The sequence below is a fragment of the Palaemon carinicauda genome, unplaced genomic scaffold (genome assembly GCF_036898095.1).
Source record: "Palaemon carinicauda isolate YSFRI2023 unplaced genomic scaffold, ASM3689809v2 scaffold2, whole genome shotgun sequence".
Classification (NCBI taxonomy): Eukaryota; Metazoa; Arthropoda; class Malacostraca; order Decapoda; family Palaemonidae; genus Palaemon; species Palaemon carinicauda.
The window spans coordinates 1,160,481-1,172,500 of NW_027169589.1; the positions used below are offsets into that span (position 1 = coordinate 1,160,481).

Genomic DNA, 12,020 nt, shown 5'->3' on the forward strand with positions numbered 1-12,020 from the left:
CTCCCTAGAGGATCCGTCTTGTTCGAGCCTAAGGATGTGGAACAGGCCGCTGAGAGATGGAGGAAGTCTCATCAAGACTCCCTCCTTCATAGGGATTTAACATCCATGCCCGATAAGCCTCTAGCACCACAGCAGTCCCGTCCAGTCAAGACCACTCAAGATGACAACAGCAGCGAAGACCTTGGTGTCTAAGCCCATTCCTGTCAAAGAAAGGAAAGGCAAAATGTCTTCCAGGGGAGGCAAGAATCCTAGAGGGAGCAGCCGAGGCCGCAAACGCTAGGATAGGCAGTCCCCCTGCATGTCCACCAGTGGGGGGATGCCTACAAAGTTGTTCAAACAGGTGGAAGCAACTCGGGGCCAATTCCTGGACAATCTCCATGATCAGTCTAGGATATCGCGTCCCGTTCATAACATCTCTACCTCCCCAGACGACGAATCCAGTGTCATTGAACTCCCTTGCCATGGGATCGGCAAGGGGGCAAGCCCTTCGGGCAGAAGTCCAGACCCTGTTGAAGAAGTGCGCTCTCCAAGAGGTCCTCGACGGATCTCCAGGCTTCTTCCGTCGACACTTTCTTGTAAAGGCGTCTGGAGGCTGGAGACCAGTCATCGACCTCTCAGCTCTGAACTAGTTTGTCAAACAAACTCCATTCAGCATGAAGACGGCGGACACGGTCAGACTAGCAGTAAGACCGCAAGACTTCATGTGCACACTGGACCTAAAGGACGCGTACTTCCAGATCCCAGTCCATCCGTCTTCAAGGAAGTACTTAAGATTCAGCCTAGACAACAGAAAGTACCAGTTCAAGGGGCTATGCTTCAGTCTCTACACAGCACCACAAGTCTTCACCAGAGTGTTCACCCTAGTATCATCTTGGGCACACAGGATCGGCGTCCGTTTCCTCCGTTATCTGGACGACTGGTTAATCTTAGCAGACTCGGTGTCAACCCTTCTTCAACACCGAGACAAACTTCTGAGACTGTCAAGATGTGGGGATCATGGTAAATCTCGAGATGTCTTCACTGCTTCCCACTCAAAGACTGGTATACCTAGGCATGATTATAGACACCACTCTCCACAAACCCTTCCCATCAGACAAGATAGCAAGACTGAGGAAGGTCGCAAGACCTTTTCTCAGACGAGAAGAACTTGCAGCCCAATCGTGGTTACGTCTCCTTGGTCACCTTTCATCGCTGGCCTGTCTAGTTCCCTCCAGTGGTGACCCAAGTCCCGGTGGAATCAAGCGTACGACTCCCCGGACATCCAGATCCCCATGGGACCTGCAGAACTGACGGATCTCCAGTGGTGGGAGGCAGACGAGAACCTACGAAAAGGAGTGGATCTTCTCGTCCTTCCCCCGGATTTGATGCTGTTTTCGGACTCTTCAAAAAAAAGGATGGGGGGCCCACGTGCTGCACCACACGACCTCAGGCCTCTGGTCAGAGTCAGAAAAGTACCTCCACATAAATCTCCTAGAGATGAAGGCCGTTTTTCTGGCCCTTCAACAGTTCCAACAGTACCTGGCAAGTCACTCTGTGGTGGTGATGGGTGACAACACCACAGTAGTGGCCTACATAAACAAGGAGGTACTATTTCGTAGCAACTATCCCATCTAGCAGTAGAGATAAGAGATGGGCCGAAATCCACTCGATACCACTATCGGCATGCTTCATTCCGGGCAAAAGGAATGTGCACGCCGACAACCTGAGCAGAGCGTCTCAGATAGTGAGTACCGAGTGGTCTTTGGATCATCTAGTAGCCAACAAAATCCTGAATTTGTGGGGTTCTCCGAGTGTGGACCTGTTCGCAACAGCCCTGAACTTTAGGCTCCCGCTGTACTGTTCCCCAGTCCCAGACCCCAAGGCTCTCTGGCAAGATGCTTTCCAACAACGATGGGACAACATTGACATTTACGCCTTTAGCCCCGGGCTGTCTGGTGAGGAGGGTACTCAACAAGACCAGAACATCGGTCAATCTTTCAATGACCCTCATAGCTCTGCTATGGCATCACGCAGAATGGTTCCCGGACCTTCTGCAACTCCTAACAGAGCCACCAAGAGAACTCCCTCCACGACACAATCTACTCAAACAACCACATGCCAACATCGTCCACAAAGCCATAGGTTCACTACGGCTTCACGCCTGGAGACTATCCAGCATCTCCTCTCTGAGAGAGGATTTTCGCAACAAGTTGCGATCAGGATGTCTGGACACATGCGAAAGTCTTCAGCAGCAGTCCACCAGGCAAAGTGGAAAGTCTTCTGTGGTTGGTGTCGTGGAGGGGGTATCTCTCCACTCGATGCCACTATTTCAACAAAAGCGGAGTTCCTCGTTTATTTGCGTGAAGAAATGTGCCTTTCATTCTCGGCAGTGAAAGGCTATTGCTCAGCCTTAAGTCTCGCCTTCAGGCTGAAAGGAATGGACATTTCCTTATCGCTAGAACTTTCTCTACTCATACGTGCTTATGAACCCTGCCCCATGGAACGTGGTTCGAGTTCTCAGGTCCCCTAAGAGACCTCCCAATGAACCATTATGCCAGGTATCAGATCACCACCTAACCTGGAAGACGGTATTCCTGCTAGCTTTGGCCTCGGCCAAGCGAGTCGGTAAACTTCATGGTTTCTCGTATGACATTGCCCATTCAAGGGGATGGGGGAAGGTAACGTTCAGCTTCGTCCCTGAGTTTATTGCTAAGACTCAGAATCCAAGAGTAGCGGATCCTCGATTCGACTCCTTCCGGATTTCTAGTCTTCGTATTGTAACAGATGACCCAGACCATCTCTTACTATGCCCAGTAAGGAGCTTGAGGCTGTAACTCAAAAGAACTGCTGCAGCCCATCCTCGTGTGCCAGCACTATTTGTCAGCACAGGAAGGACTAAGAGGAGGGTCACCAAGAACACCATCTCTGCATGGATTCGCAGGGTCATTAACCTGGCACTGAATCCAGACCCTCCTCCGTCATGTCGCCCCAGAGCACATGATATCAGGGGCATAGCTACGTCCCTGGCCTTCAAAATAAATTTTTCAGTGACGCAGGTTCTTCTAGCTGGGGTATGGAAACCGCAAACAACGTTCACATCCCTCTACCTGCAAGACGTGACCCATAGGAGACTCGATACATTCTCTATCGGTCCTGTGGTGGCTGCACAACAGCTGGTTTAAAACCTCAAGCTCCTTATTGGATAAGTAGCTGAAGGTTGAGGGCATTGTTACCCGGTTTTAGTTTGCATGAATGAAAAGGTTTGACTGGCCCTTATTCTTTTCTTCATCATCCCCTCTCTTGGGGAAAGCAGCATCCTCGGTTCTCTGCATAGCTGACCTTAAACCACTGCAGGTAAACCATGCTCCCTTGTGTTCTTAGTATTAAGATCAATACTGTTACGTCCCCATACCCTGACGAGGTTGTATTGGGAAAGTCCTAGTCTACAAGTTTCCATCTAAAGAACTTCAGAACAACTTTCTAGGACGAGTCACACTTCTTCATACCTTCACACACAGCTTGCGTAGGCCACAGACCTTGCGTAGCAAGGTTCTAGGGAGGTGCAGGGACTCCTTATTTCTTGGGTGCTTACACACTCAAATAAGGAGTCCCCGGGCAAAGCCAAAAGCCAGACTGGCTGGGACTTTCCACCCTTCCTAATGGGTGAGTCACCCCTATTAAATAGTGTGGTTTGTATTCCAGTTACGGAACAAATGACAAATTTGTAGATAATTTGTATTTTTCCTAACTACAAACCTTAGCTATTTAACCAAACTTGCCCGCCAGCCCTATCCCCCTTGAAGTCTTACCTCCAAGCAAAGTGAGCTCAAGCACAGGTGTGTGAGAGGGGGGGTGGGGTTAGCAAGCTACCCTCCCCTACCCCCGCTAACTAGCGATGTGGGTAGTAAACCCTCGTTTGAAATTAATGGCTCGTCATTTCAGCTACGCCGAAAGTAATACCCCTATTAAATAGCTAGGGTTTGTATAGTTAGGAAAAATACAAATTATCTACAAATTTGTCATTTTATTCATCTATTTAATATTAACATAAATAATATTTTTCTTCCTGAAGGTAATTGATCCAGCTCAGTAAGAGTTGAGCTTTACTTATTGGTCCAATTAATCTCCTTTTAATACTAATAACATCTTTGTAATAACTTTTTTAACTTTTTGCCTTATATCAAAAGATTTCTTAGTGATATTTTGTTAGATTACTGGAATTCTATGGAATAGAATAAAATGAAGGAAATTGTCGTTCAATTAGTTTATTATGCATGTTGCATAAGAGTTTTCATAACTCTGACCATCATTTACATTCAGATCTCCATGGACAATTCTTTCCTGTTCGTAATACTGGGCAGGCAGTTAATTCTCATAGCCAGGCCTTCTCCATCATGAGGCTCAATACTACACACTATTCTAGAAGGTTGTATTCCAGTTGTTACCAGGTTGTGGAGTGATCTTCCAAATCAGGTAGTTGAATCGGTAGAACTTCAAAAGTTCAAAGTTGGAGCAAATATTTTTATGTTGACCAGGCTGACATGAGTCTTTTTATAGTTTATATATGACATCTGTTTTTGACGTTGTTACTGTTTTAGAATGATTTATTGTTAACTTGTGCTCATCATTTATTTATTTCTTTATTTCCTTTCCTCACTGGGCTATTTTTCCCTATTGGAGCCCTTGGGCTTATAGCATATTGCTTTTCCAACTAGGGTTGTAGCTTGGCTAATAATAATAATAATAATAATAATAATATACCTCCATAGAAATATGGTAATTACTTAGAAAATGTGAAACTGCCCTCTGTCGCCAAAGAATTTGGGACAATCGTTTAACACACAAGCTCTTGATGACTGGAAGGTGCCAACTCATATGCTATGATTGCTTGGTTTTCCGGATTATTTGGCAATTACTGATTAGATGTCTCGGTATTGGGGATATTAAAGAACGAATCCTCTCTAAAGCTTGTGATGATGCCAGTGACATTTGTAAACTCATATTGGAAGTAGGGCTTCTTATTCGTTTTTAAAAGGTATATAAAATCTAGAATAATTTGTAAATAAGTTATTTATTATTAATTTATTTAAACTAACTTATTATTCATATTGTTCTCCTATTGGCTTCAATGACCATTCATGTTATGATAATTATTATTCATTTATTCACCAGTTGAAAAGTACGTCTCACGGCTCTCAAAGGGGTAAAGTTCTTTTTGCCTCATGTTTTTTTTGTTGAAAGTTGAGTTCGATTGTGATGTTTTTAACTGTACAGTAATACCCCTTCCTATGATGTTAATTGGTATCAAGAAACCTGACAAAAAGGGATTTTTGTAGTAGGTTGGATTTTTATCGTTTAAAGTTTATTTATAACATGCTATATTTTTATGAAAACTAAATGCCAATATTAATAAGTTAACATGTGAAGTACCTGAACTACATCATTATTTTATTTTTCTACAATATTTATTACTTAAGGGTGGGCAACATAAATTTGAATTTATGTATGTAGAATTGATGTAAATCAGGTAATAACTATATTGTGCTTTTATATTAATAAGTAAAGTGTTTGGTATTTTCAGAGTCTGTCTTGAGCATATCAGATATTGATATTACTGAAGATGATCTGGAAGAATCTCGAACACGATCCGGACGTTCGTTCAAAAGAAAATCTTCTCCTGAACGCCTCGATGATTCCGGTCGGAAACGCCGTAGTAGAAGGAGTGATGAGGTAAGAGTTTCGAATACAGTAATCAATTATTAGCTACTGATAAGAGTGTACCTTTGGATTTGATATGATCCCATAACTAGTGTTCATTCAATAGACAAAAAAATGATTTTATTATATACCGGTTTTTTTTTTCTGGAGAGTAGGTTTTTTACCCAGTTTGTTTTGCAAGCTTTGGTCATCAATACTGAAGCTTTGTTATTTTTCATTCCTCATCCTTCCTTTGCTGGAAGGAAAATTAGTTGTAGCCAAAGAGTGGGGGAATAGAGTAGGTGGATGTAAAAGGGAGCTAGTGAGGGTTGAAGAGCTAATAAAACCTGGGGGTAAAAAGTAAATATCAAGAAAGTGAAAGTAAGAGAAAATGGTAATTTAGAGGAGGAGTGGAAGTTAGTAAAAGGAAGGGCAGTGAATGGTGGAATGAAGGAGTGAAGGTAAAAGTGGAAGAGAAAAAAAAGGGCTTTTGAAGAATGGCTGCAGAGTAATAGTGTAGAGAAGTATGAAAGATATAGAGAGAAAAATGTGGAAGTAAAGCGCAAAGTAAGTGAGACAAAGAGGGCTGCTGACTGGAGGTGGGGTCAGGGATTGGGTCAGTCATATGAAGAGAATAAGAAGAAGTTTTGGAAAGAAGTGAAGAGAGTAAGGAAGGCTGGTTCAAGAATTGAAGAGAGAGTGAAAGATGGAAATGGAAGGTTGTTAAAAGGAGAGGAGGCAAGGAAAAGGTGGGCGGAGTATTTTGAAAGTTTACTGAATGTTGAGGATAATAGGGAGGCAGATATAATTGCTGTTGCAGGTGTTGAGGTGCCAGTGATGGGAGATGAGAATGAGAGAGAGATTACAAGAGAGGAAGTGAGGAGAGCACTAGATAAAAACGAAAGTAGGAAACGCATCTGGTATGGATGGTGTGAGAGCTGAGATGTTGAAGGAAGGGGGTGTGACTGTATTTGAATGGTTGGTGAGATTGTTTAATGCGTGTTTGTTCCAACACGAATACTTACCTCGAACTACTTTCTTAGGAGTTACCTGTAATCTCCTCTCTACCGACCAGAGTTTTGTGTAGGATACCCTAAAACCCGTTTTCTATGAAGGCCTACCTCGGGCATTAGAGAATGTGCCCCGAGGGTAGGCTTTGCGCTAGGTCGAGGTCCGCTTGGGTCGTCAACGCCAGTAAGTTCTCTGGTCGATATGTGTCACCACGTCGCGACGTTCTCTCTCGGCCCTTTGTGTGCGCTGCGTGTGTCCCACGTGTTTACCGCGTGGTAACCTGTACTTATCCCTTGTGTTCCTGTGTGTTCACTTCCCGCCCCTGTGCTTCCCCAGTGTATTCCTTGATTCCCTGCGTTCCTGTGGCTTGTGTTTGTGCGTTATGGAGCAAATCCGCCGTTGTCCTGGGCCTAGAGCCGGTAAATCGTGTGGAGCGTTCCTCTCCAAACCTGAAGTGGACCCTCACTCCCTTTGCTCTTCCTGTAGGGGCAAAGTTTGTTCGTCTTCGGATACGTGCCCCGAGTGTGTTGGTTGGAGTGATATTCAGTGGGTGCGTTACGGCACGAAGAAGAGAAAATCGTCGAAACGTTCACCCAGGAAAGCTAGTGTTTTTTCGCCGCTACCGTCGCCCAGTGAACGGTCCGACGGGGCTTCTGTCTCGCCTTCCCTTACCCAGAGTAGGGGCCGAGGTAAGTCCATCGTGGGGAAAGAACCGAGCGTTCTTCCCCAGGAATCTGGTGAATGTGAAGTGGGGATTGCGGGGCTTTCTCGGGCTAGTGAGGAGCCCGGTAGTGCTGTGTCAGGGTGCTCTGGAGACTCGGCCCTTGTGCTTGGGGGGCACGTTTCCTCCGATAACCCCTTGTGGGGTAGCAACGTTGTTTCTGTGTCTTCGCCCCCTTCGTGGGCCTGTATTTCAGGTTCTTCGGCAGGCGGCGACAACCAGGGTAAGTTAGGTTCCGCAGGGAGTGATGCCTTTGGGTGGAAGCTTCCTAAGACACCGGGTAGGTCCCCTATGCGAATGGAAGAGGGCCTGGATTCCTGGTTCCCTTGTGTTGGGCGCCAAACCTCGTTCCCAACCCCTCTCACGGAAGTTCCTGAAGAATTCCTGCAACCCTCTACCTCGGGTACGCAACAAGTCGCGAAGACCCCCGCGGTCCCCGCTCCCGCCCGCCGTACAGTAAGTACAGTGACGTCGGGCTCTTCAGAGGAGTCTTTCTCGTCGGGTGAAGAAGCCGGGAGGAAACATCGACGTCGGAGGGAGCGGTCCAGGAGCAGGCGTTCCCGCTCAAGATCGCATTCCAGATACAGCAGGAGGCGCTCCCGTTCTCCACGAAGAAAATACAGGAGGAGTAGGTCACTCGATGGTGATTGGGTTTTCGTACCCCGTAAGGCGGAGATACAGTGTTCCCCGGACTGGCGGTCCAAGGATTTCTCGCCAAGGAGACCGTCCTCCAAGCACGGTTATGACCCTCGCAGGGAGATTCGCGAGAAGGCCTCTGCAGGTAGGCATAAGACCGCGAAGCCTCCGGTTCACCCCGCCCAGTGGGGGGAACCGCGCTTCCTTACGGGCAGCCTGGCCGAACCAGCCCAGCTGGTGCGGCCCTCGGACCGAAAGGAATGGTTTCCGCTGTCGGGTCAGCCCACGGGATCCGTGTCCTCGTCCCCCAGGGAACATGAGCGGACACTAGTCCTCGCGGGGTCGGTGATGCCTGTCCTAACCCCCGCCCCTGGTGCGGAAGCCTCCGCCGGGGAGGACCAGTACCTCGGCAGGGGAGTGCCTGTTGTGTCAAGAACAAGGCGCCCGGTGGGAGTGCCCGGTGACCCGGCTCCCCGGGCTCAAGCCGAGGCTTCGGCCGACGGTAGAGAGGGTTCCCCGACGGAGGACTCGGCCTATAGAAGAGTGATTGGCCTTATCAGGAGGCATCACAAAATAGAAGAACCGGCAGATACCGACGAGGACTATTGGAGGTCCAGCCTTATCCGGTTGATGCAGGCCCCTACCCAGCCTAAGACCTCCCTGGCTCTTCCTTTAGCCCGGGATCTCGTCCTAGGACAGGAACACATGGATAGAGTGGTGGCAAGTAATGCCGAAGCCCCCAAGACTCAGAGTTCTTCTAAGTTACTCCAGGGGCTCAAAACGCAGGGCAAGGTCTATGTGCCAGAAGGACGGTGGCCAGGAGCCTGCAAAGTAGAACCTTCTCTTGACATCCTGGGCCAGGGTGTCTCGGAGGACAGAGCCTCTTCAGCCCCAGTTTGTTTTTCTCCATCGAAGGCTGCGATGATGGAGGAAATGTCGAGGGACCTGGTGCACCTTAGTAGGGGTGCAAGCTACGTTTGATCCTACAGATCCGGAACAGCAAAGCCTCCTGAGGGAACTTATCACCTCCGGGGGCAAGACGCTTAAGTTCCTGACGTACCAATCTCTCGCCCAGAGAGTGAATTGGGTACTCCGCAAGAGAGACATCATCCTGGCAAAGGTGTCCCGAAAGGTCCCAGACAGGGAGGCGCGGGCCATGAGGAGCCTTCCTTTGTGGGGTGACTCCTTGTTCCCCTTAAAGGACTTAGAAACCATTGTGGAGAAGGTGTCTAAAAGAAAAGAATTAAGCACCCCCAGGCCTACGCCTACATGGAGACCGCCCTACAAGAGGTCAGTCTCAGACAGTGCCGCGACGTCTCAGGCCTCTCCTAGCATGACGAAGAGAGAAGCTCCTTCTTCCTCCTGGACCTCAGCACCTCCTGTACCAGACCCGAAGGCAGCCTTGGAGGATGCCTTTCAGCACAGGTGGGATAACCTAGACGTGTACGCTTTTCCCCCCTTCACGTTGATAAGGCAAGTACTCAACAGAGTAAGGACGGCCCGAAACTTAAGGATGACTTTGGTAGCGCCCTGGTGGCCGGAGAGAGAGTGGTTCGCAGACCTAAAAGACCTGGCGAGTCAACCTCCGTGGCCACTCCCCGACAGGTCAGACCTTCTACACCAACCACATTTTCTCAGATATCACGACAACCCACAGTCTCTGCGTCTTCACGCCTGGAGACTATCGAGCGACTCCTGAAGAAGGAAGGATATTCATCAGCTACTGCTAAGAGGATGTCGCTATACCTGAGAAGGTCTTCGGCTGCGGTCTACCAAGATAAGTGGGCCTCCTTCACGAAGTGGTGCACTTCGAGGCACATTAAACCCCTCAAAGCCTCGGTCCCAGACATAGCGGAGTTTCTGGTATATCTCAGAGACAAAATGGGAATGTTAATCCCAGCCATAAAAGGGGTACGGGCCACCTTGGGCCAAGTCTTCCTCCTGAAGGGCATCGACCTGGGTTCCTCTAGGCACATCTCGATGCTTGTCAAGAGCTTCGAGCAGTCCTGCCCCCCACAAGCAGTTAGGCTGCCTCAGTGGGACTTAGCTAGGGTCCTGAAGATGTTAAGTGGCCCCCCCTTCGAACCTTTGAAAGATATCGTAGACAGGGATCTCACTCTCAAGACAGTCTTCTTGCTAGCCTTGGCTTCCGCTAAGAGAGTAGGTGAGATCCATGGGCTGTCTTATGACGTCTCTCATTCGAGGGGGTGGAAAGAAATATCTTTCAAGTTCGTTCCTTCTTTTGTGGCGAAGACCCAGAACCCAGCTGTCTGGGATCCTAAATTCAAAGGTTTCTCCATACCAGCCATCCCTAAGACGGGTAGTGTTGAGGATTTAAAATTGTGCCCGGTCCGTGCCATTAGAAAATACCTTGAAAGAACGGCTCATCTCCGGCCAGGCATCAAGAGCCTCTTCATCTCCACGGGTGTTACTAAGAAACAAGTATCCAAGAACACCATTTCCTTATGGTTGAGACAAGTTATTGCCAGGGCCTACAAGGAAGAAGATCTGGCCGTGCCAGGCGTCCCCAAACCCCGTGACATCAGGGGTCTGAGCACGTCCTTAGCCTTTGAGAAAAACATGGCAGTGGGTCAGATCCTTCGGGCAGGTACCTGGTCTAACCAGTCAACTTTTACTGCCCATTACCTCAAGGACTACTCGAGGAAGTCCTTAACGGGTTCTCCATTGGGACAGTCATCTCCGCTCTCCAAGTGATTTAACGGTAAAAGCCCCAGGCTAAATCGCGGATAGCAAACCGGGAGACACAGGTTCGTTTCCTTTCATACTATTCCCAGTTTTTTCCTATCCTCATCGGAGATAACCCTCTTGTACCATTGGATAACACGTTCTCTGCAACTACGTTACTGGATGCAACATCAGAAGAAGTTTTTCAAAGGGTGAGTACTTAGACACTAACGTGAGCTCTTTGTGTAGTTACCCTATCGTCCGTTTTTCTAGTATGTACCGTTATACCTAGGCCTCTTGGCTTCCGCTTACTGGGTCTGTAGGTCAGAAAAGCACTCCCGCCTCCTAAAGTGTAAGTCTCCTAAGAAAGTAGTTCGAGGTAAGTATTCGTGTTGGAACAAATCAAATATTTTAAGTAATTTTTATTTTTCCTAACATACTTACCGAGAACTACTTTCGGGTAATGGCCCTCCCTTCCTTCCCCGAGTGCCTCTCTGCCCTTGCGAGTATTGTGCTGCATCAATAGAACTTACTGGCGTTGACGACCCAAGCGGACCTCGACCTAGCGCAAAGCCTACCCTCGGGGCACATTCTTTAATGCCCGAGGTAGGCCTTCATAGAAAACGGGTTTTAGGGTATCCTACACAAAACTGGTCGGTAAAGAGGAGATTACAGGTAACTCCTAAGAAAGTAGATTGGGTTTGTGCATGTATTGTACCACTATACAAGGGTAAGGGAGATGTGCATGAGTTTTAATTCAAGGGGTATTAGTTTGTTGAGTGTAGTTGGAAAAGTGTATGGTAGAGTACTGATTAATAAGATTAAGGATAAAACCGAGAATGCAATCTTAGAAATACAGGGTGGTTTTAGAAGAGGTAGGGGTTGCATGAATCAGATTTTTACAGTTAGGCAGATATGTGAGAAATATTTAGTAAAAGGTAAGGAGGTGTATGTTGCGTTTATGGATCTGGAGAAAGCGTATGATAGAGTTGATAGGGAAGCAATGTGGAATGTGATGAGGTTATATGGAGTTGGTGGAAGGTTGTTGCAAGCAGTGAAAAGTTTCTACAAAGGTGGTAAAGCATGTGTTAGGATAGGAAATGAGGTGAGCGATTGGTTTCCAGTGAGAGTGGGACTGAGACAGGGATGTGTGATGTCACCATGGTTGTTTAACTTATATGTTGATGGAGTGGTTGGAGAGGTGAATGCTCGAGTGCTTGGACGAGGATTAAAACTGGCAGACGCGGAAGAGGAGCTTGGCCGATTAGTGATAGAATTTGGAAGGGTGTGT

At 47.6% G+C, this 12,020-nt stretch overlaps 1 protein-coding gene across 3 annotated transcripts in view; it reads left to right on the top strand.

Annotated features, from left to right (window-relative positions):
- The window catches only part of LOC137635933 (rac GTPase-activating protein 1-like), a 159,291-nt gene that overhangs the window by 41,908 nt on the left and 105,363 nt on the right, over nucleotides 1–12,020 (top strand). For all 3 annotated transcript variants that reach the window (XR_011042822.1, XM_068368380.1, XM_068368381.1), the window contains exon 5: nucleotides 5,561–5,709. Coding sequence is in view for 2 of the 3 variants with exons in the window: in XM_068368380.1 (XP_068224481.1) it covers nucleotides 5,561–5,709 (149 nt within the window). In the remaining variant the exon portion in view is untranslated. The remainder of the gene's footprint in view (nucleotides 1–5,560; nucleotides 5,710–12,020) is intronic.